The sequence below is a fragment of the Pelmatolapia mariae genome, linkage group LG10_11 (genome assembly GCF_036321145.2).
Source record: "Pelmatolapia mariae isolate MD_Pm_ZW linkage group LG10_11, Pm_UMD_F_2, whole genome shotgun sequence".
Taxonomy (NCBI): Eukaryota; Metazoa; Chordata; class Actinopteri; order Cichliformes; family Cichlidae; genus Pelmatolapia; species Pelmatolapia mariae.
The window spans coordinates 68,192,803-68,218,340 of NC_086236.1; the positions used below are offsets into that span (position 1 = coordinate 68,192,803).

Consider the following 25,538-nt stretch of genomic DNA (forward strand, 5'->3'; position numbering starts at 1 on the left):
ACACAATCTTGAAACGTTAGAGGACACCTGAGGAACGGGAAAGAAGTGTGCTGGTGCTGATTTTCAAGAGCAAGGGTGATGTACAGCGCTGTAGAAACTACATAGGGATAAATTTCATGAGCCATACCACGAAGATATGGGAAAGAGTTGTTGAAGCTCAGGTTAAGAAGAGAGGTGATGATCAGCAAGCAGTAGTATGGTTTTGTTCCAAGAAAGAGCACTATAGATGGGCTGTTTGTTTTGAGAGAGCTGATGGAGAAGTATAGAGAAGATCAGAAGAAGCTTTACTGTGTCTTTGTGGACGTAGGGTAAGAATATGATAGGGTGCCAAGAGAGGACCTGTGGTACTGCATGAGGAAGAGGAAGGATAGTGGGGCAATGGGCAATGGATGTTCAACGAGGACCTGCCAGGCAGGAGGAAAAGAGGAAGACGTCAGAGGTGGTTCACAAATTTAGTGAAGTAGGAAACCTGTCACATGTGGCAGAGGAGTGTGGTGGGGAAGAAAATGACTGAAACAATAACATCATACAGTTGCTGCAGATTTGTTGGCTTATATGTTTCAGATGGGAAAATAGAGAAGTCACAGTATTTGTCGTGTTGAAACACCCGGGCAAGTGAAAATGTGCAGCTTGGCATTTTTACTTTTCACTAGAAGTTTGTGGCTTTTCTGGTACTTCTGCATATTTGTGCTTAAGCTGCATTTTCAGCTGCTTAACATAGAACTACTTTTATCTGATTTAAGTTCAGTCCGAACTTTGATCATTGATGGCTCTCTTCTATAATTTCTAATTCCCACTCTAGAACCACTTTCACACATTTTCATTAAAAACACTGTTGCTGTTGCCAAAGCCTGGCACATGTACAACACCAAATATACTGGGCCCAATACTGGAATCAATAATGTCAGTACACATGAGAGGGGCAACAAAGTCTACCAGTAACTGGCACATGAAGTCCATAAATTCTATAGATCTTCCTCAGTGAAATTGCAAAACATGCTCTGGATCCTGTCATGGAAAATATGTGTGTTTAGATTTTTTTTTGTACAATAACCTCAGGCACAGACCTCTCTATTGAGTGAACATTTTTGAGCATTATTTCATTGTTTCAATAGAAAATTTTTTCATTATGTAGAAAAACAGAAACAGTTATTGGTGCCCTGGAACCTTTATCTGTTTTCTGAAAGCTCAAAGTGCTCCCAAGCTTTTGAATAACAGCGTGTGATGCAAGTACAAGAACAAGGATGTTGCAAAATAATCAGTAAAAAAAATCTGCATTACGGTGCACTGTTTCGCTCACAATGTTAGAAATTTAGGTCATGACTGGAAGTGAAACACAGATGCCCAGGAACAAACCACTGGGTCGGGAATAGACAGAGCTGAAGAGGAATATGAGATAAATTTTAATGTTTGGTTTGGTGTGATTCAGCTGAGAGATGAGATGCATTAATAAAAACAAACAGAAATATAATTAATAGCAGCTTTTGTTTCAGGAAAAAGGCAACTGCTTTGTCCGGATCCTCAGGTAACACTTTTCTTTCTTTTATTTATTAAAAGCACATTTAGAAATTAGCATCTGCTACAGACAAAAAGAGGAACTCAATTGTAAGATCACTTTTCAGTATAAATCACCATCTGTATAGCAACTTATTTTTTTTCTTTGAAAAGAAAACTTTGAATGGCAACCTGATTTAACAGATAAATGGTGTCTGCTAGAGACTTTACTTCTAGTATTTCTTCAGAGTCTACAAATTGTGCATATTGCTTCTCACCATTTAAGGAAGGAACCTGGAAAAATATTGTTTTAAAGCCTTTGACTCTCACTGACCAGATTCCACAGGGAAAAAAAGAGAGAGACTTAGCTTATTTCTGAAGAAAGAGTCCTAATGGAATATACTTACAGTAATAACTAATAACTAGGAACTAGAAAGGACTAAATATTGTTTATTCTCAACAGATATCATCTTTCTTAATCAGAATAATGAAACCGAGTGTTTTCCTTCTGCTCCTCCTCTTAAGAACGAGTTCGACTTCCACTTATCGTAAGTGTGACATGAGATTAATGTCTTAAATGTTAAAAATGGCGTATGAACATCATACAAAGATGTCCCTTAGCAACAGTCCTTGCCTCAGTAGCTATGAAAATGCTTGCTGCCAAGAGATAATACTCCTGATTTAAAAATCCACAAATGCTTAAGTGGGGGTTATCACATAAGTCAAAGCTTTACATAATGCTAATTAACATGAGGCCATAATGACAAAAAAAAAAAAAAATCACCTATGAGATTGGAAAGTTGTGCAGATGATCTGCTAATGTGTGAAAAATGCTGGTGCAGACAGTTTATTTCTAAAATATAGCAAAGTACAAAGTACAGGTATTTTCTGTATGTTTTTAATCTCCAGAAAAAACAGATAGGCAATGGGAAAGGAATTTATGCGTTCTGATACAGGAGTGAAAAATGAAATCAGAAATCCATGGAAACTATGAGAAATCAGACTACATGCAGGATTAATCCACAGAAGGGTTACGCTATTGCAAATGACTCAACTGAAAACTTTGCAAATCAGCAAACTAGCTGCATGTGTAGAGGAAAACAGAATATTATTTACTGCCACATTCAGAGTGGTCTGTTTGTAGGAGTCTTGTAAAATAATTATACTGACATGCTTCTTCAAAATACATTACAATATCAAATAATGTATCTTTATAATTTGACTGTCTGGACTGCTTGAAGTATTGGTGTTATTTTCTTCCAAAGCAGACACACTCGTCTCCAAGACGACTAGTTTTGGACAATTTCACAACTCTGGCAGCAAGTGCCTATAAGTAATTCATATACAGTATATTTTGGTTTTTAGAACTGTGTTCTGCATAAAGTTTGCATTTTATGTTGTCCTGCTGTAAAAGCTAGACTGACCTTTCTGAAAGTCATACTACAAAACAAATCTGTCTTGCATAAGCTAACTCAGAAAGGAAATAATTATAATACTTTATTAATTCCAGTGGAAATTAGGTCACATAAATAAATACCTCATAACTCATGTGCAACAATTTAGATGCTTGGGCATTTTTTGCTGTCTGTTTGAATGTCTTTCCTATTATTTTTTCTTATTTCTGTGATTCCCTAATTCACAGAAAATGTGGCCTTGCGTGGTACAGCAGCCCAGTCGATCTCTGAGGACCACATCCTCTCAGCTGCCCACAATGCAATTGATGGAAACCGTAACTCTGACTTCAGGGTGGGATCGTGCACACTCACAAGTGCACAGAACCGTCCCTGGTGGAGAGTGGACCTGCTTCAGTCCTACATCATCACTTCTGTCACCATCACCAACAGAGGAGACTGCTGTCATGAGAGGCTCAACGGGCTAAAGATCCACATAGGCAACTCTCTGGACAGCGAAGGTTTAGGAAACCCAAAGTTAGTGCAATTAAAGAAAAAAATACCATCAATTTATACAGAGAGATTTCTTATCTTTTATTTAGCCTTTTTCTGTTTCTCTTGGTGTTTGTGATCTTTGCTTACCTCTGTCTTTCAAACTGGATCAGTGATACCAGTAGAGGTTGTTCCTTTGTTTGTCAGTTTTGAAAAAAGGGTTTATATATCTGGACATGTGGTTATAGTTAAATCAAATATCGATAGTCTGAAAGCTGACAGTCAATGGTTTTGAAGGCTCAACATCTGGTACTTCATTTGCCATCATTAGCGCATACAGATATACCACTACTTAAAAATACATCTGAGCAGTGTATTTTGGAGAAAGTCTGATTTGCTTTAAAGTTTGACCCACAATTTGTTGGATTGACACAATTTTTGTGTCAGTCAAACCAATTTTGGAATTGATTTAAAACAGCTAATTGATATGTCAATGAAGTTCAGACTTCCAGATTTAATTTGAGGGAATAAGTGTATATGAATTATAACGATTTTTAAACACAGTACCCCCATTTTCAAAGTCTCATAAGTTAAAGCTTGACAGGCAGTTTTATGGCCAGGTTAAGCCAGTTCCCCGAGACTCCCTGAGGCTTTTCATAGTAAATTTAAATATAAGACCAAAAACCATATTGTCTGAAAATATACTGGAGGCAATCTGATGGTACAGGCAATGTATGACTGAGAGTGTTTGATGATGTTACTGCCATTTGAAGCAGCTGGATGAATCTTGTGGCATACAGGGTACAGAACTGCAGAACTCTAAATACAGCTAAATACTGTAAAACTGATTGTATACTGTCCAAATGGACAGTGAAAAACTGAAGGCAGATAGACCCAGAAACAAGCAGCAACTGAAGGCAGCTGCAGTAAAGGCCTGGCAGAACATCTCAAGCAACTAAACAGCACTTGGTGATGTCCATGGGTTGTAGACGTCAAGCAGTTGTTCATTGTAAGGGGTTAAAAACAATCCTTACCTAAATTATGTTAGTTTGTCCAATTAATTTTTAGCCTGTGATAATATATGTATTAAGACAGATGTAATTCCTAAACAACCAATGTAATTATTTTCTTAAATCCCTTAAACCAAAGCTGAAAGCTGCATATCATTTGATTTAAAAACCTACAAAATGTCCAACAACTTATGGAACCAACTGTATTACCATACTGACAATCACATGTTCTAATATGTTACCATGGTAAGCTACACGCAAGGACAGTAAAGCTATATATCCTATATTTCTCTCTCACACACTTTTTGTTAGGGTTGGTGAAATTTCTGAAGTTGGTGCTGGCATATCCTTCAATGTGACTTTCACTGATCGAGCAGAGGGGCGCTATGTTATATTGACTCTGCCTGGTTCAAGAAAGATTCTCACACTCTGTGAAGTGGAAGTCTATGGATACCGTTCTCCAACTGGTAAGAATATGAGCTATTACATAAATGTGGACAGTATGCAGCCTTACAGCCAAATTCGTAGTAATGCTAGTGATGCTAGTCTTATTAGCTTAAGAAAGAAAAAATTCTCTTAGGTAATATTGTTGGAATAGATAACATACATTTTCACTGCTATGCAGATGACACCCAAGTATATTTATCTAGAACCCAGATAACAAAAATGAATTTGTTAAGTTATATCCAATAGACATACTGCGCTGAATGATCTGTAAATTCAGAAAAAACTGAGGTTATTGTTCTCGGCCGGAAGTTTATAAACATGTTGCCTAACCAGGTGCTTACTGTGGACTGTATTACTTATGTCTCCAGTAACACTGGGGTATATTTAAGTCATTTTTGACCAGGATATGTTCATAAATGTGCATATTAAACAAATATGTAAGACTGCGTTCTGTCATCTGCACAGTATTGGTAAAGTTAGAAACATTTAGTCTCAGAAAGATGTTGAAAACCAGTCCATACTTTTTAGTATTCCAATTACTTATTATCAAATTGTTCTAAAAGATCCTTAAAGAGTCTTCAGTTGATCCAAAACACTAGTACTCAAAAAGGGACTCAAAAGAGAGATCATATTTTTCTATATTAGCTTCTCATCATTGGTTTCCTGTTAAATTCAAGATTGAATTAACAATCTTCTCACAAACGAAATCTGGAATGATCAGACCCCATCACATCTTAGAGCACTTAAATCTCCCAGTGTGGGCTTATTTCAGTTTTGGAGTATTTGTAAATGATATTCTAAGTTGGGTTACATTCTTCAAGTGGTTTATTTTGGGTTTTCTTGTACTTTTCAGTTCTTCTCAGATTGTTTAGTTTTTCTTTAGTTTCTAGGTCTTAGGTTTTTAGTTATTTGTCATGTTTAGAGTGTAGTTCATTTAGCCTTCAGTTCTTAGTGATCATAGTTTCTCCCTCCCTCAGTGTCTAATCTTCTCCTGTGTTTAGTCAGTCCTGTCTCTGTGTTTATTCTTATCGCTCCAGTTTCTGTGTCATTCCCTGTTTCCTGTCAGGGAATCCTTCCTTGTGTTTCGACGGTTCCTTGTTAATTCCATGGCTTCCATGGAATTAGTTTTCCCAGTTTAGTTTTCCACATGTGATATTCTTGATTAGGCTCTTTGAAAAGATCAGGACAGAAGGACGTGGATACGTGCTTTATTGAACAGCAGGACATCACACACTAACTTGTTGTTTTCCTAGCAGTGCACAAACTACCCTTTTTTTGTTATATGTGGTCAACCAAGAACTAGCCCTGTAACAGGCGTTTCTGTATTTTACCACTGGGGGGCAACAATTCACTCTATTACACCACAGCCTGTTTTTCTTTTCTATTTTTGTTATCTGCTTCAGTACCTGTTTTTATCATCTGCCTTAATAAACCATTATAGTTATAGTTTGTTATAGTTTAGTTTTGTCTCTCTGTGGTCTGCGTTTGGGTCCTCACGAAATCACATCTTCCTTGACATTGCAAAGGTAAAATAGGAAGAGTCCTCGGGTATCAAACCCAGGTATCAAGCTGGTCTACACTCAGGCTGCTGGAAATAAAACATCACTATATGCTTAAATATCCCCAAAAACAAATCTTATTTTCAAAAATGTGATCACCTCAAATTACAGAAACAAAAGTCTAGATAGTGACTATAAAAACGACTAACCAAGAACAGCCACAGGTATCACAGCTGGTTTATGTTTTCTTTGGTGTGTGGGGAGACGTTGACATGCGGAGTTTAAAACAGCCTTAATTTTGTAGTGGATGACTTTTCAGCTGGTGGTATAAATTCATGGTACTACTGCCTTTTGCGGCAAAAGTTTTTACAGCATGTTTAGCAAATTACTACATTTTGCTCGACATCCTCCTTGTGAAATCCAAATGACGGAGTCTCATTCCCTCGCTTGTCTGAAACTCCCACTGTTGCCATATTTTCCCTATCAGGTAGTATGAAAACATGCATGCTCAGCGTGTGACTTTGACATTCTCTCTAACACAGTTAGTGCTTGGTCCTCTTTATTAATCATAGTCTCTATATGCTGTCCTTTTTTGTGTTTTGGTGCTCACCACACCAAGAAGAGCAAATCACTGCACCTGCACTGCAGTCTAGTTCTGCTGGAGGTCCTGTTAAAAAGAAGCTCTTCCTTTCACCATTACCAAGTGCTATTATAGGGGATCATCTGATCATTGGGAATTGATCTCAAATACTTAACCTTGGAACAGAAAAGAAATAATAAATTGAAAAAGTCAATCAAATGGCATGCATTTCTTCAAGACTAACTGTAACTGTTAACAGCAAACACATGCAGATGTTGATAGTTATTTTTATCAGTTTATTCCTTTTGCAGGAGACAATCTTGCACTTCAAGGAAAAGCCACACAGTCATCGTTGTATGGATTTGGATTTGCATACAATGCCATTGATGGAAATCGTAACAGCAAGTGGGAAGAAGGCTCCTGCACTCACACAAACAACAACATCAGCCCCTGGTGGCGACTTAATTTGCGCAAAACCCATAAAGTGTTTTCTGTTAAAATTGTCAACATTGACTCCAACCCCGAACGACTCAATGGAGCTGAGATTCGCATTGGAGATTCCCTTGACAACAATGGCAACAACAACCCCAGGTAGTTTAAAGACTGTTGACTTTTGAAATCTGTTAAAATCTGCAAAATCACCTGGCAAGTTGCTCCCAGTACTGATGCCAGTTTCACAGACTTTGTGGAAACAACAGATAAGCCGTTCAGTCTCACAAATGCCAGAAATTCCTTTTATAATATAATTTTAATTGCCATGATAAGAATGGTGGTGTAGTCTTGTTTTACTATTTTAGCTCTACCCAAATGTAGCCTGAATACTCTTATTCTGTAGCATTTATAATCAGACTACCACATACAACTGGAGCTCTGTTTCCAGCTCCAGCAATAAAAGTTTCTTATAATTTAAGGTGCTACCTACCAGATACTGGAAAGTATAACTTTGGCATTCTAATTGGACTCCAACTGGAAAAACAAAAAACAAAAGCATGCATGTGTAGTCCTCCAACAAACCTGTGTGTTTTTTAATTTAAGAAATTTTTTAAAATACAAAACTTGCTAACCTTTTTGTTTCATCTGCCAGGTGTGCAGTGATCACAAACATCACAGGAGGTGCTGTTGCTAATTTCACATGCAATGGAATGGACGGCCGCTATGTGAACATTGTCATCCCTGACCGAGAAGAGTTCCTTAGTCTGTGTGAAGTTGAAGTGTATGGATCTAAACTTGATTAGGTTCATAACATTCAAGTTTTACACAACATCATGTGAACCAAAACTCACCTGTCACTTAACCTTTAATATGATTATATCTATCTATCTATCTATCTATTATATAATCCAACCAGTTGCTAGACAAAGCTGAACTGAAAGACAGCACAGAGGCACTAACCATTGCAGCACAGGAACAAGCTCTGAGCACAAGATCCATAGAGACTGGGGTCTATCACACCAGGCAAGAGGAGGGTGAAGGTAACAGTGGTCCCAGTGGTAATTAGAGCATTCGGTGCAGTGACTCAAAGCTAGGCAAGTGGCTCCAGCAGATCCCAACAACAGCGAGGATATTGGCAAGACCCCAAGCTCCCTGGCCTCTGGTAGAGGACCTGGGCTTGAAGGATAAAGAGCGGCATCTGCAGGGGCGAGAGAGGAATTTTTAAATTAAAAAAAATAAATTATATATATATATATATATATATATATATATATATATATATATATATATATATATATATATATATATCCATGTGTGTGTGTGTAATGAATTTTGAATTCCCAGACAACTCATTTCAAGTTTTTCAGTGACTGCATGATGACACTTTAGGATAGAGGACTGAAAATACTTTGTAAGATAAATACAGGCAATATAAGAGCACGTTCAAACAAAGCTTCTCAAAAAAAGCACGTTTCTTCCCATTGCTGAATCAGCTGAAAAAAAATCAGATAAACATGTATACAACCTGCACATTGTGATAGATGTCTGGAAATGTTTTCATTCCAGCTCCTAATTTTTTTTCCTACCATAAGCAATTGATGGATTGTCATTGTACCTGCTGAAGAAAGAAAAGGCTGTATGTAACGATTATTGAAATACAATAAAACCATTTAAAACCTTTCTTTTCATTTTATTATTTATTCATCATTTAGACTATTTTCCACATTTTAATATTAATAACTGCTGTTTTTTATTTCCCAAGTATTACTAATGTGTGCTGTATTTAAAAGGAGGCATGAGGAGAAATTTAACATAATTTCATTTAAACGTTTAATACTAGAATGTCAAAGTGCTTCCATGTTTCTATGCTGGCTGACCAGTATGAGTTGAGGACTGGCAGATATGTTTATTTTTATTATATTTTATAATTTTTGTTTTTAAAGTTAAAGTTATTGAGAGCATCCTTACAGTCCATTCATGTGGTGACACTGATCTGTGTAATACTTACCCAAGCACAGAGTGAGGTAACGACATGCAAATATTTTGATAGGCCTTCATGTTGACTCAACTGTTAAGTACAAAGTTCAGTACTTACCAAAATGCTGACTTTTTGAATTATATGGAAAACCAAAAAAAACTAACCTGTAGATAAAGGTGGTATAACTGAACAACATCACAAGGACAACTAGCAATATTGTTACAGTGTACAACACAGCTAATATCTGTCTTTTGATGATGTGTTTAAATTTTGGAAGCCAAAGGAAATGTAAAAAGGTAAAAGACTTAACTCAGTAATTTCCCAGTCAAATAGCAATGTGAGACCTGAATGTACATTAATGGGTTTTATGCTCTGTAACATGTTTGCCAGACTCTATTATTAGATATGATGGTGTTGATGATTAATGTGACTTAAAATGACCGACTCCTCCTCCAGAGATTTGACTGCGAGTCGACACCTTGAACTGCATGAGGAAGTTGACAGACGACCATCTTCTACGGTCACTGGTTCTGACCAAGATTAAATTATTTTCTGTTTCTTCTGCCAGGATCCCACCACATGTGTTCACGTCAAAGTTCTAATTGCTTTACTCATTAGAATGGTCACACTGGACATGCACACATTTTCATGCCCAGCAGTCAACCATTGTTCTTTTTCTTTATTTTACAGCTCCAGAGGCAATGTATGGGTTTTCACAAAGCAGCATGAAGCTAATTTTTAAAAATGCACAAATGCTGATTTACCATTATTTAAGTCACCAGGAACAAATTTATTTTTGTTTGTCTCACTTTTAAAAAAATGTTTATGTAATGATACAAGACTTCATTTAGCACAAATCATTATCTGCTATGTTTGACACAAACTACAATCAGGTGGAGGGTAACATAAAAAAAAGACTTAGAACGGTGGTCAAATTTTTACTCTAGAATTCAAATAATAAAGATGAACATTCTCCCAAGATTGCTATACATGTTTCAGTCACTCCCACTTCCTATACCTCAAAGTAAATTTAAAATATGGGACAAGATGATTTCAAGGTTTATATGGGATGGGAAGAAGCCCAGAACAAGGTTAACAACATTGCAACTCCCGAAGTGTAAGGGAGGGATAGCTTTGCCTAACCTAAGGGAATACTTTTACGCAGCCCAATTTAGACCTCTTGTTTGTTGGTGTAGACCAAATTATGAGGCACGGTGGAATGAAATTCAGAAAGAAATTGAGGGAAACAAAATCCAGATTTTTATCTCTGACAAACAATTAATGACCTCTTACAAAAGTAGAATGAATCAAATTGTGAAATTTACATTAGACATATGGCACACAGTAATAGAAAAACATCAGTTAAAAGAACAATTATTTTTGCTGAGATGGTTTAGACATGATAAAAAATTTAAGCCGGGACAATTGGACCAAACATTCAAACGATTGGAGTTAAAAGGGATTACAGCAGTTTGTACTCTAATGAAAAATGGAACACTAATGAGTTTCCAACAACTGAAAAATAAATACAAATAGGAAAATAGAGATTTTTTTAGATATCTGCAAGTAAGGGACTATTGCGTAAAGCAAATAAAGACTGACTGGCTTGAAAAACCATTTGGTGTTATTGGACTAGTAAAAAATTGCTATGAAGATAAACAATACAAAGCAATTTCCAAATTCTATAGATCATTAGAAGAACATAGACAGGATACAACCTTTTACATTAAAAAGAAATGGGAAGCTGAACTGGCCATAACTATAACAGAGAAGGAATGGGTTAGTATGTGTGAAATACAACACAGCACAACAAATTCGCCGTTGTGGAGGGAAGCCCACAGAAATGTTGGAGACTGTGTGGAGAAACATAAGCAGATCATTCACATGTATTCTGGAAGTACATAAAAAGTATTGGGAAGACCTTAAAATGACCATGGATAATATTCTGGGTTAAGCACTCCCAAACACCTGTCAAGTGATGTACCTCGGAAACATAAAGGAACAGATACAAAAGGAGGATTTATATCTAGTAAAAAATAATTCTAGCCGCAACTAAAAAAGCAATCACGAAGAAGTGGTTACACCCAGACCCTCCCACTTAACAAGATTGGATTAGGATTGTAGAAGGTATCTCAGAGATGGAAAAAATAACATTCAATATTAGACTGATGGGATGCAAATATGATAGACACTGGAGGAAGTGGAAAGCATTCCGAAGTGGCACCAAAAACACAACATAAAAAGAAATTTGCATGTGATAGGTGGAAAAAGAAATGCAAACTCCAGACTGTTTGTATGTTTGTAATTTTCTTTACTGTATCGTTTTCAATGTTAACTAAAACTAATAAAAATTAAAGTTGAAAAAAAAAAGAGACTTCATTTAGCATAAATGATCTGTTAAACAAATGATTGGGAGATTTGTGTCACTTTTATTTTTTTGTACTTCTTTTTTGACTGTTGATGTCAGGTACAACAGTTTGAAAACACTGGGCACTTCCTCCACTTCCCAAGTCTTATGCTGCAGAAAAGGTCTTGAAAATTGTCATAGAATCATTGTGCCGCTTGGATTTTGTCCTAATTTTGCATTTGCATTCTGATGTTTTGGAAATTAACATTGCTGGATATGTGTTTTTTAAAGCGTAATAAGTGCAGCAAAATAAAGCCCCAGTCAAATATTAAACCAGAATGTTCATTACATTGACTCTGTCAAACATTTCATGGTGTCCAAAGGTGATAACTGGTGGGAGTAAACTATATGATGTAATTGGACAGTGTACATGTTGAATATGGCATTTAAAGTTAGTGATAATAATAAGCTTCGCCTTGACTGATAGTTGACTTTTTATTGACTACGTGAACAAATTCAGGGTAAGAATTAACATTTTCATTTCAGTCATCTTACTTTTTTCAACAATTCACTGTATTAAAGAACTTTTTGACAGATCTGTGCTTGATTGTGCATGTGTTCAGTTTTTGTACTACAGTACAAAAACAATTTAAAAACTTTGTCTTCTGAAGACTGAATAGGAAAGTACTCAAAATGGCAAAACCTAAATTTGCAGGTTTAATTACTTGAATCTTCTTTCCTATCTTCTTTGTGTCAACCAGAATTATGAGCTTCAGTATAGCATCTCTTTTGCTGCTCTTTGTGCAGATGTCCTCAGTCTTCAGTTACCGTAAGTAGGATGTAAAAATACCTGCATGTTAGTGTCAATTATAAAAGATCACTAGAAAAGAAGAAAAGATCACTGCAAATTTCATGGCTTTCCGTCCAATACGTGTTAAGTACAATCTGTAAAAAACAAAACAAAATATTAACCCTTTTGAAGATGATGCACAAAAGCTTAGCAATAACCAAAATGAACTGATCGAGACAGTCATCTGTGTGTTGTTACTACTTGGAACCCTAAAAGCTCAACTTTCATGTCAAGCTAATGATCATAGATTGAACACACAGGTTTTTGGATGATATCAATTCCTCCAAAGGAAAAAGAAAGCCGATGAAAATGTGTTCATATCTTTTACAGAAAATGTGGCTTTACGTGGAAAAGCCACTCAGTCACATCGCTACCAGGGACCGTGGGATGTCTTTGGGGCAGCGAGTAATGCTATTGATGGAAACCGTGAATCTCGCTTTAATTATGGATCATGCAGTAACACTGCAAAAGAGACAAACCCCTGGTGGAGAGTAGACTTGCTGGAGTCCTATATAATCACCTCCATGATCATCACCAATCGAGGAGACTGTTGCGACGAATTTATCAATGGAGCAGAGATTCATATTGGCAACACGTTACAAGACAATGGTGCTGCAAACCCACGGTGAGTCAATGTTAATTTCCAGTGTATTCAGTATTTATCTGAAACTTTTCTGTATAATAGAAAAACTTGAGACTAAAGGCTTCTTCCTCTCTTTTAGGGTTGCTGTAATTCCTTCAATTCCTGCAGGGAGCTCACACACCATAGCTTTCAGTAATCGTGTGGAGGGACGTTATGTCACTGTCCGTATACCAGGTCCAAACAGAATGCTTGTGCTCTGTGAAGTGGAGGTCTATGGGTATCGTGCCCCAACTGGTAAGAAATTAAATAACACCCTTTTCTTTCTCACCATATCAATAATTACAGTCAGGTCCATGAGTATTTGGGCAATGACAACTTTTTTGTAATTTTGACTTTACCACTAGTCGATTTTAAATAAAATGTGACTGAAGTACAGACTTTTGTCTTTAAGAGTTTTACCAAAAGTATTACATTAAATGTTTATGAATTGCAACCTTTTTTTTTTTAATAAAGAGTCCTCCATTTTCAGGAGGAAAAGTTGTCCTGACTGACAAACAGCCATTAGCGTAGTCAGAAATCCAACATCAGTCTGCGCTCTGCGAGTTCTATGTGAATAAAGAAGTGGTATAAACAAATGTGAATATTTTGAGAAAAAATATGAGACTTTTAAGTCTTTCATAAATGTAATTTTCCTTCACCACCTTCACTTCCTTCAAGTCGCATTAAACCGCTACCAAGTTTCCATTAACCCACAAATAACTTTACCAAATAAACCAGAATAGTTCCACACCGCAAAAACTCAAAATCTTACCAAGTATATTTGTCTTATTTCTAGTCAAAATAATAATCTCATCACACTTAAAATAAGACAAAATCAGCTAAAGAGTAACATCTTAGTAAGATATATGAACTTGTTTTTAGACACTGGATCTTGAAACTAGAAAATTTTCACTTGTTCCATTGGCAGATTTTTTCACTTAATACAAAATATTTTTGCTTGAAATAAGAGGAAAAAATCTGCCAATGGAACAAGTGAGCCAACAAGCCGCTTTCAGTTAAAGTGGCTTGTTGGACAGCACTAATTAATACAACCACACATCTTAGGGCACAGTGGCCAAATGGCAAGGAGACATGCTGCTAGCGGTAATGTATATATGTAGATAGTCACTGCTGAACCACAATCTGGAAAACAGAGGGAGGGAGAGAGCAGCTCTCTTCCAGGAAGATGCCAAAGTGTAACCATTAACTATTGAGAAGAAATTCAAAATCAAGTACAGCACAGTTTTAAAATTTGTTAGAGCTTGTTTAAAGGTCTCTGAGTTGATCATCTCACCTATTCAAATAAACTGTCGTGATGTGCCTGTGATGAGAACATTAAAATCCCTCAACCATATTTTTGCAGGAGAGAACCTTGCACTCCAAGGAAAAGCCACGCAGTCGTCAGTGCAGACCTTAGGGCTTGCATATAATGCTATAGATGGAAATCGTAACAGCAACCCAGAAAAAGGATCCTGCGCTCAGACAAACTATGACGTCAGCCCCTGGTGGAGACTTGACCTGCGCAAAACACACAAAGTGTTTTCTGTTAAGATAGTCAACTCTGATTCTGACCCAGAACAACTCAACGGGGCTGAGATTCACATCGGAGATTCTCTTGACAACAATGGCAACAGTAATCCCAGGTACTTTACAGAACAAAAACTGAAAGCATTATATTTTCAATCAATCACAAATTGGACCTTAGCTGGGATTTTTGTCTTTTACTGTCCTGATGGAAGCAGCAGTACATTAATCAATACACTCTGTGACTCCAACCATTAAGCAAAAACATTAATAGATTAAATTTGCCAGCTATCTCCTTCATGGTCGTCTCCTTGTGCAGCTCTAAGTGAAATCTGAAGAACCCAGTATTATTAAAAACCATTACATCAGAGACGTGGTCAAAGTATCCAGGTTAAACAAGTGATTTCTGCTTCCTTTGCCAGGTGTGCTGTGATCACAAGTATCCCTGCAGGCGGCATTCAAGAGTTCCAATGCAACGGGATGGATGGCCGCTACGTTAACGTTGTCATCCCAGGAAGAGAGGAATATCTGAATCTGTGCGAAGTGGAGGTTTATGGTTCTGTCCTGGATTAGGTGGAAAAATTATTTCACTTACTGAATTTTAACAAATCAAAAGAAATCCATCACCCTATGACAACTGGGATAGGCCATCATAGGCAGGGGACACAGAGCCAATTTATCAGAAAAGAATCAATAGAACCAATCTGAGCATCACACACTGACTTTGTGTAAACAACAGCTAAAGAACAGTTAGCTAAAGGCAGTTACTTACGAGACATTCAGCCTCACCGATATAACCAAATAGGTGTGCAATGAAGAAAATGGACTGTGAGCAGCTCAGTGAGCAAGTTTCTCCCAATGCTGTCACCACATGTTTGATGTGACTCTTGAATGTCTACAAAGGCAGTGCAGAGTGCAAAGAAAGCATGACGAATACAGCCAACAAAAAATAAATGGAAAATACACCAGGTTCAAATAAATCAATAAACAATCTTTTAAGAATTCAAATAAATGTTTGATTTGTGCTTTTCACATCTACATTTAAGACAAAGCAATGGTGCTCATTCCAAATACTTTATTTTTTTAAATACAGAAAATATAGACAAATAGAAAAAACATCAGAAACACAACGAGGCCAGAGAGTGGAATAAAGTGATTTTGTCAAAGTGTCTGGGAAAGTGTGACAATGGCACAGTTGCTTAAAACTGGGCACTTGCAAGCTCGCTTGTACACCATTAAAATCTTCAGACATTAATTCGCCACATTTAGTCACATCACAAAAACGACTTTTTCCAACCGTGAAGATGAGATTTTTTTTGTTGAAAACTGTTATCTTATTCCTGATTCCAAAGTCAGGTAAATTATTCACCCCAAGACATGATCGTTTTAATCTGTCAAGAAAGCAAACAAACAAAATCAGCATCTTTATATAAACTAAAACAATCATTGATACATTTTTATAAATGACTGGAGGAAATATCTGAAGAAGAAAAGTGGCAATAGAAAAAACACCTGAGTGGTGACGGTTGAGTTACTCCTGTTGTTGTAGGTGGTTCACTCCTCTCACAGGAATAGTTTTACATTTTTAAAAGAGCCATACTAATCACATGTCTGTATACCAAATATTAAGCTATAGCCAACAAGTTTGTGTCTCAGCTTAGCACAAGGACTGGGAGGAAAAACAAACAAACAAACGAAACTTGAACATGGAACTGTGATTTTGTAGGAAAAGATTTTCATCGCACCACCTAAGAGCCACGTTATATCAGCCGCCCGGTGCCTGGCGAACGGTACAGTGCGACAAACAGCTGTTTCTCCAGGTCGTGCACCTCGGTGAGTTGTGGTGCTGCAGGGAGTAAAACACAAGTGTACGCAAGTGTATTGTGCTGGTTTTTACTGTCATTTTAATATTAATTACACACCAGTAAAGAAGCTCAGAGATTCATAAATTATACAGAGGGATACAAGTCTGAAAAGATTAAAAAACTCCTTTACCAGGAGTCATGGCACTTATGAATCTTAACAGGCATAAAACTGACTCCAAGGGTTTATTGAATCTGATTATTAAGACAAATAAACCAACCAAATCTCTGAAATAGGGAAAACTGCAGCATTACAGGCAAATCCATGTTTACCCGAATTAAAATATTTCAACTTTGATGAGAAATTTGCTTTGCAATGTAAAAAAACCCACGAAAATGGTCTCTGAGGTTCGTTCCTGACACCGGCTGCTGAAGCTGAACGGTTAAACTCTGCTCTGAGATAAAAAAGAAATAAAAGAAACAGCTGTATTTTGAGGGAATGAGCAAAATCTTAGTTCTTTATTGTAAATTGTGAAAATATTAATGGAACTTGAGCCATCAGCTGTTGATCAAGCCACTGACTTTTAGATGTGAAGACTCAGGTTTATTTACACGAGTAATTCACGGCCTAGGTGGTTTTTAGAAAGCTGACCTTGAGGTCGAGGTCACTGGGATTCAAACTCGTCTGAGATTTTTAGCAGACAGACCTACAATTTGAATCGAGTGTCATGTTCCCAAGATTCACCTCTGAGCTCGACTTTGAGACCAAGGTTACCAAACTTCATCCCTAAAAGCGATTCAGACTTTTCGTTTCAGATTTTTAGTAAATGCACCTATGCCATCAATTTGAAAATCAATTGGACTTCCATCTGGAGTCATCCTGTTACAAGATTTTCAGAAAACCTGACCTCTGACAATGAGGACGAGGCTGCCAGGAGTTGTTAGTAGATGCACTTATGGTATCAATTTCAAAATCCTACGTCACCTCGTTTTCAAGTTATCACAGTATAAACCTGTTATGTTTTTTTTCTATAACCCTCTAAAGGAGCCAATTAAGCTCTTTTCCCCATTTTCCAGTCCTTTTGCCAAAATAAGCCAAGCTGATCCGCTTCTGGCTATACCTACATATTTATTAAACAGACATGACAGGGGCATTGTTATTCTCAAGTAATGGCATAAATCAAATGAGGCATGTTTTTAATGTGGTCCGACAAAGGAACCAGCGACTGCTACCATTAACATAAAATTTACTGCTACGAATAACTGATTGGCTGTCACATAAAAAAGAATTTTTCATATGCTACAGTACCCTGAATATGCAGCTTTGATAATAAAACTTCCTTTGGCAACAAACAATAATTCAAGAAGCACAAAGAACCTTTTAAAGGCCATCAGCAGTTTACAAAACAACATAGTCAGTATTTACAAAAAAAAAAGACTCAGAGAAATCGATGTTTTCGTTACCTTCTCGGACATAAAAATTCTACAATAAACTAACTATTACTGAAGCAACAACAAAAGCTCTGCTCCCAATTTAGCTAAAATGTTTTTTTGAGTGAATTCAGTCCACATAGACATCAATGTTATGTACATTTTAAAACACAAGAACATTATTTTCTTCCTAGTCTCCCAAAAGTCTCAAAACACTGTTTGCTTGAAAAGAAAATGTTTCAACACTTTTAAAGTTGCATAAAAACGGTGACACCAATAAATTATAAAAATAGTGTACTACTGAAAAATCATTTCATACATCAACACTGTGCATAACAATAGAAGAAGTCAGCTTTTGCCAGGTTTGCAGAGGGTATTGCTTCACAGTATGTGGACATCACTGATTGGTCTTGCCAGACAAAAGTTTACTTCTGAAGTGAAAGTCAAAATCAGTTCTACACAGTAAGAAAAACACTATACAAATGTAAGGAGAGCATCCCTTAAAATACATAAGGAATATATGTAACAAGACCAATGCCAGGAAGCTAAATGGAGAGCTACAACCACCACCGCCTGGCTTTCATATAATGAACATCACTGGTGACAACAACGCAGCAGTAGCTAGTCTGGAAAGAGACTTTGAGTTAAAAATACTGAGAGCTGTGACGCCACCAAGAGGTTTTAGACTCATGGCATACTTGTTTGTTATGTCCAACCTGTTTTTGAGCCACTGTTTGGTGAATCGGAGTAACAAAAGAAACGTGGAACCAGGGTTTTTGGGAAGTAAAAAGCAGCAACGGCAGTGAGTGACTAAAAAATGTATGACAAAGAAGTGACGCAAAGAACAGTTTGGTGTTGAGCCAGTGTGTCCAGCGATGTTATCTGAGATCTTTGGTGGCTTTGGGGACTTTGAGAACTTTGTAAATGTCATTGGAAAAGACTGTGGTAAAGTGGGGTCGAGAGTTCCTGGAAATATGGGTGCAGAGGGGGGTTTTACCAACATTTTGGGGGTCCTCAATATCCCAGATCTCTGGCATGCTGCACCCAGGTCTGATGGAGAGGAAGAATGAGAAAGAAAAACAAGAATTAAATAAGATAAAAGGCAATGTTAAAGGTTTCAGGGATACCATTTTGCTGACCCACATCCACCCATCTACATTAAAGGGATGGCTGTGGAGCGTGTGAGCAGCTTCAAGTTCCTGGGTGTCCACATCTCCGAGGATCTCATCTGGACGACCAACTGCTCCAAGCTGGTCAAGAAGGCTCACCAGCGCCTCTTCTTCGTGAGGACTCTGAGGAAGAACCACCTGTCCCTCAGACATCCTGGTGAACTTCTATTGCTGCACCATCGAGAGCATCCTGACCAACTGTATAACAGTCTGGTACAGGAACTGCTCTGCCTCGGACCGGAAGGCGTTGCAGAGGGTTGTGAAAACTGCCCAGCGCATCACCGGAGCACCACTTCCTGCCATAAATGACATCTACAGGAAGCAGTGTCTGAAAAGGGCTGGGAAAATCATCAAAGACCCCAGTCACCCAGCACACGGACTCTTCACCCTCCTGCCCTCTAGGAGGCGCTACAGGAGCCTCCGGACTAAGACCACCAGGTACCGGAACAGCTTCTTCCCTACAGCTGTAAGACTCCTGAACTCTGCCTCCTGACATCTGACCCACATTAAACTCATGGACTGAACAAACACACACTCACAACCACCTACACACACACAATGGACAAAAACAAACAAATGGACAACTGTACCCTCATACACACAATAATAACATGGACTGAACCACCACTCACAACCACTAGCACTTTATATAGCCTCTGTAGAAATTATCCACATATTTCACTTATCTTAACTGCACTACTGTATAATTCTGTATAAACAATCATTCTGTACAATACGATAGTTTTAATTCTACAACTGTTTACAACTTGCATAGTTCATATTTCTGTATAGTTTTCATATTTATATCCTGTTCATAACCTGTACATACTTATAGTTATAGCATATTCACAACATACCTTTCATAACCTACCTTCATACTGTGTACATTGTAACATATCCATAATAGACCCATATTTTGTACCCTCATACCTATAACAGACCCATTTCTGTAATATATCTATATATCTATATTATTGCTAATATATATTTGTAATATATCTATATCATGGCTAAAGCACTTCTGGATGGATGCAAACTGCATTTCGTTGCCTTGTACTTGTGACATGTGCAATGACAATAAAGTTGAATTCTATTCTATTTTGTCTGTCTTTTTAATCCCTTTTTGAAAATATTCTTCATATTTTTATTGTGCTGTGACAACAAAAAGATTAATGGAAACAGTGGTCAAAACAGATTTAACAGCAAACTTAATGGTTGCACTGTTTGCCTAAAAGGAATAAAAGTTGTCCAGCAGGGCAGCGGTCCCCAAACTTTTTTGCGCCATGGACCGGTTTAATGTCAGACAATATTTTCACGGACCAGCCTTTAAGGTGTCGCGGATAAATACAACAAAATAAAATGATACGACCAACACAAAAACTGTGGTATTTTGTAAATATAATAATAAACATGAATTCACTGTTTAATTGTGCAACTTCATTAGCAGCGTCCTCCTGAAATGCGCCAACAACATTGAGAGTAACATCCTGCTCTCTGCCCCCTTAATGCTCTCTGGTAGCTATGGCAACGCGGAAATATTTATTTCAAAATAAGACACACAACTACAACACGGGAAAAGACCGAGTAAACGATAAAAACCCTGAAAACCATAACTTTCACACCTGAACCTCAACTCTCACGGACTGGTACGAGTCCGTGGCCCGGGGGTTGGGGACTGCTGCAGCAGGGGGTCCACTTAAGCTTGTCTACTGTGCACACGACAATGAAAGGAGCAGCGGTGCTGTTGCAGTACCTGGTTCGCCTGGTGCACCACGAATCCTCAAGGATGAAAAAGTCCACTCCCAGCTTCATGAGGTTCCTCTTAACGGTTTCTCCAGACATGCGGCTGTACATGGAGTAGACCAGCTTGGTTCTCTCTCTGTGAGGATCAGCAATGTTAGAAAGTGTGATAAAGCAGTGGGATGAGAACAAAAATGTAACAAAGCGCCTGTATTTTTATGGGAATGTGTGGGGAAAAATTGACTCAACATTTTTTCTTCCAGAATTAAGTTAATGAAGTGAAAAGTAGCACAATCATCATTTGAAGAACGGTCCTTTTAAATGCCTGTTTGGTGCAGTGTTTGATTCATTTCTTTTATTGTCAAGATGAAAGAAATTGTGAAATACATTTTTTATAGCTAATTTAATGCTAGATTGGAGATTGAAGAAGAGCTGTAGATTCCTCTGACCTCAGCCCAGCGTCTTCATAGTGAGGGTGGTTGACAATAGGCCGACCTGTGGAAAGCTTTACGCTGGCCATGGTGGGCATCGCTCCAGCAAACACAGCATCTGCAATCAAAGCAAAAACCAAATTAAAACAAACAAACAAACAAAACAAACAAAGCAGAGCATCAAACAGGAACAGTTTTCATTCCTTAGATTATTTACAGTACTTGTTCTTCATAATTTATAACAATAGAATATACTTTAAAATTGTATGCTGCAATCGGGGCGAGCTGCTTATTAATCTTAATACTTGTTACAGAGTTGTTTTAGTCACATAAGGTTAAGCCTAACACCGGAGCTACTGCTTAAAAGTAAGAACAGCCAAAAATCAGCATCTAAGATTAGTTTTTAGGGCTTTATTAGTTTTAAAATTGATTTAGATTATTACAGATCACAGATGGTGTGACATCGTGTTAGAATTCTCTAAAAAACAAACATTACAACAATACCCAACATATACATACATACATAAGTGATTTAACTGATGACTGACTTTTAACTCTATCACATCACGTCTGTTAGGTTTGTTTGGCCGAAGAACCAGTGAGCTTAGTGGTTCTTCGGCCAAACAAACCTAGCAGACGTAAATAAATAGGTAAATTCCAAATTTCCAATCAAGATTCTGAAAACATCTAGCTCTTTTTATTTAGAAGGATAATCACCACTATCATTTGCTCGGTAGCGATGAAAGAAGGCAAGGTCACTCACTAGGACGGGAGTTTTCCTGGATCCAGTCCAGCAGCTCCTCCTGGGGCAGGTTGCTGAACTCTCCAATGATCGCCCACTGGGCCTGCAGATTGGTCATTCCCTGTATGGCCATGATGGCCAATACAGCAAAAACCACAGTGTGCTGCTTAAACTTCTCCCCAATCCAGCCAAAGAGCTGAAGGGACAGAACATACTCATTATATTTAAGTAAAGAGGAGACTTTGTAGGTAAAACAATATTGAAAGCTGTTTTTTTTTTTTGTTTTGTTTTTGTGCATCACTGAGAGACAGACCTGTCTGGAGCAGATCAATGACGCCATGATGCACATGTGTGGCGTCAGGAAGAGCTTCAGGCGCATAATGAGGATGGCCAGGACAGCAAAAGCCACCAGCTGCAGACTGTGGTACACCAGCTACAGAGAAACAGGTTCACACAGATCGAATCAAAACTGACACACACAGAAAATTAAACAAATCCACAATCATCTACCAGAAACTCTTTTGTAGCCGAGTGTTTAACAAAATCTGTTTGACTCATAAAACACAACTTGACTGACATTGCTATATAAATTCATATTTCATAGTATTTTACATAGCTGCCATAATGACTACTTATCACAAAGTGCTTTTCACACTGATTAAAGGGCAGAGTGTATATTTTAACTTAGACCTGATATTTTCCTTACTGTCAGGTTCTCCTAAAATATTTCATGAAGTTGTCAAATGATTGAAATTTAAATATATTGTAAGTAATTTAAGAAGCAAAAATTGAGCCATTGTGGCTCAAGAGGGACCGCTGGTTGTCTAGCAACCGTAGTTGTGCTGCTGGACAAGATGCTGAACCCCAGACTGCCCAAACTCATTGAATCGCACCACATGAAAGAGTACAAGTGGCTTTTAGTAAAAAGCACTTTGACTCCTCAGAATGGAAAAATTCTATATGTAGATATCAGTTCAAAAAACTCAATGTTTCATCTGTGGATATAAGCCTACAGTGTGTCCACCTTTGAGGTGTAACAAACATAGATGGTCTGTTTTTAAATGTATTGCTCAGACAAAAAATAAATAAATAAATGAATCACTGTAATAAAACACAAAGTCAGTTACGTTTAGAGATATCAACCAGTTCACTTAGGAAGCAGAATCCACTGTGAACCCATTTTACATCCTGTGGTGCAAATCAAAGTAAAAACAGGTGCACTGGAGAGACAACAGCAAAGCCACCACAGAAAAAGAACGGCTTTCCAGGTGGTGACTACAGGCTATTACTCTGTCTCAGTATCTGTTACTATCCTTGCTACAGTTGGGAGCATGAAAGAGAACCTGCAGCCCAATCAGGTTGCAAAGGTAGTGTGCTATGTCTGCCAACATAGTCTCCAGAGTGTGGAGGAGATGGCAGGAGACGGGCCGTTACACGAGGAGAGCTAGACAGGGCTTTGGAAGGGCATCAACCAAACAGTGGGACTGTATCTACTTTTTTGTGCTCACATTTTGACCTACATTATGTTACGTGTGTGCATGTTTCTGACCAAACGTTTGAAAAACAGACTTTATGAGGGTGGGGTGAGGTCGTGGGGTCTTTTTTTGAGATCTATGTTGATAAACCAGCATTTGCCTGATAACACCAGAACTGGCAGGTATGCCAATGGGACAAATGACAGCGGGAAAAAAAGAAGAAAAGTAGACAGAGGATGGCAAATGTTACGATGCCCGCAAAATCATCTTTGAACACAAAAATGTAACTATTAAAAAAGTATTAACAAAACCACAAATAGAGCAATTGTTAATAGGGCCACTATGTTTTATTTGAAATTAAACTCAGTATTTAGTCTTTAACGGTGTGTCTTAATGCTCGCCTTCCTGTTGCTCTCTGTTTTAAATGACAATCAGCCAACTGAGTACTCTGAATTCAACGCCACAGATGGAAAAGTTACAGATGACAGCTGTGCTGTTTACGGACATAAAGTGCAGACACATTTCAGTAATGTTAGTGTCGCTCATTTGATGTAGGATTGGATTATGCAATCAAATGTATCTGATCTAAATTTGTGCTGCACATACTGCAAACTAAAAAACAAACAGTGGAAGTTGTCATTAACTACAATCAGAAACAGCACTGCGATCTGCTCCTCAGCTGTGATCTCTTCAGTACATTTTAACCTGTATTTTCCTGCGCAGTGAGAAAGCGTTCCTCTCTGAGCATTTATAGACCATCAGAGCCATTATATGGGCAAGCTTTAGAAACTGAACATCTGAACATTTTACTGCCCAGAGAGAGATATTACAGAAAATGACATGAAGCAGCTGGGAGAAAGCAGACAAAAGGCAGTAGAGTGGGATTTCATAGCAGAAGGGAAAAAATGCCTTTGATTTCCTGGTAATGAGAAAAGGGATCAAAATCACTCTGGGGCACAGAAACTGAGCAGACTTCACTGCACGGGAGAATATAATCATATAAAACAGGTTTAGGAAAAGGGAACACGTGGAGGTGTGGTCAAGATAATTGTTATATCTGCATATATTTAACAAAAAAATAAATGATATGCAAAGTATTTTTCTCACCTCTCCTTTTGCAGCTATTTCAGACCTGCAACACAGAACAGAGAAATATGTGAAGCCAGCTGCCCACTCAAAACAAAAATCAAGCAATTATTTTACTTTTAAAGGTAAGACACTGCATTATTTTAAAGCATTTTATCAATCAACAATCAACAGAGTGCATCAAGTCCTTGAAATCACCCTAGAGAGGAAACCTCACCCTGTAGCTTCGTCAGCGTCCTCAGTCTTGGCCAACATCTTCTCCCCGTGCCTCAGGGACCGGACTATATCCTGGATGGTCTGAAAAAGACAAATACTTAGAAGGATATTTCTTCTTATGTTTAAATTCTCTGCATATCATGCTTTGTCAAACTGATTCATGTGTTCTTAGCTTAGCGTGGGCAGGGTATAATGAGATTAAATCATATAAATAGGACTTCCTCAAATATTTTTCCTCTGATGTTTCCCCTCTACAAATGTTAGCGTGACCAGAATCAGGGGGAAATCTTTTCATTCTTCCCTTCCTTAAAGGCTTAAATATAAAAATGTATATCAGTTCCTGACAAGTCCAAATAAAACAACTGTAGTTTACTGAAACTGAAACAACAACACCTGAATTTAAAAAAGCTTCTTAGTCTACACAAGAATGGAAGGAAAGCTACGTGGACTAACAAGAGCAGACAGCAGCTTTGTCTTTCAGCTGCTGTGAAGCAGAAGCTCACGGCTCAATAAGTGATTTGATCTTTATGTCTGACTGCCTGCTGTTCTGAAAGGTGAGATCGTAGCTTTCATACTGCAGACACTTTCTGACAGTCATGCTGCATAATTTCTTCTTCACAGAAGAGTTTGAGATTTTAAAAAACAAAAAATGTCTTATACACGATAGTTTGGGCTTTCTTGCTTTTTCTGCCAACATTTCCTCACCTCAAGACTTTTATATAACTTGTAAGTAATGTAGCATTTCACTGATGAATAATTTCTTGTCATTGTGCATTTTAA

The 25,538-nt window shown here is 37.7% G+C and overlaps 3 protein-coding genes across 4 annotated transcripts in view; 2 read left to right on the plus strand and 1 right to left on the minus strand.

Annotated features, from left to right (window-relative positions):
- Positions 1-1,318: 1,318 nt before the first annotated feature.
- LOC134635541 (fucolectin-7-like) lies at positions 1,319-8,558 on the plus strand. Its single transcript, XM_065471759.1, has 7 exons — positions 1,319-1,525; positions 1,958-2,042; positions 3,137-3,422; positions 4,700-4,854; positions 7,225-7,504; positions 7,998-8,148; positions 8,262-8,558. The coding sequence occupies exons 2-6, from the start codon at positions 1,982-1,984 to the stop codon at positions 8,146-8,148; spliced, it is 933 nt and encodes a 310-aa protein (XP_065327831.1). The 5' UTR covers positions 1,319-1,525; positions 1,958-1,981; the 3' UTR covers positions 8,262-8,558.
- A 1,802-nt stretch (positions 8,559-10,360) lies between these two features.
- On the plus strand, positions 10,361-15,239 carry LOC135933610 (uncharacterized). The gene is made up of 6 exons (XM_065471723.1): positions 10,361-10,440; positions 12,432-12,499; positions 12,851-13,145; positions 13,243-13,397; positions 14,506-14,785; positions 15,089-15,239. Exons 1-6 carry the CDS (start codon positions 10,361-10,363, stop codon positions 15,237-15,239), a joined length of 1,029 nt encoding a protein of 342 aa, XP_065327795.1.
- A 493-nt stretch (positions 15,240-15,732) lies between these two features.
- Positions 15,733-25,538, minus strand: part of dpy19l1l (dpy-19-like 1, like (H. sapiens)) — a 31,004-nt gene continuing 21,198 nt past the window's right edge. For both annotated transcript variants that reach the window (XM_063487625.1, XM_063487626.1), the window contains 7 exons: positions 24,760-24,839; positions 24,564-24,588; positions 22,295-22,414; positions 22,003-22,177; positions 21,258-21,357; positions 20,822-20,947; positions 15,733-18,949 (listed from right to left, as the gene is read on the minus strand). In XM_063487625.1, the coding sequence (XP_063343695.1) occupies positions 18,778-18,949; positions 20,822-20,947; positions 21,258-21,357; positions 22,003-22,177; positions 22,295-22,414; positions 24,564-24,588; positions 24,760-24,839 (798 nt within the window). In that variant the 3' untranslated portion in view covers positions 15,733-18,777. The remainder of the gene's footprint in view (positions 18,950-20,821; positions 20,948-21,257; positions 21,358-22,002; positions 22,178-22,294; positions 22,415-24,563; positions 24,589-24,759; positions 24,840-25,538) is intronic.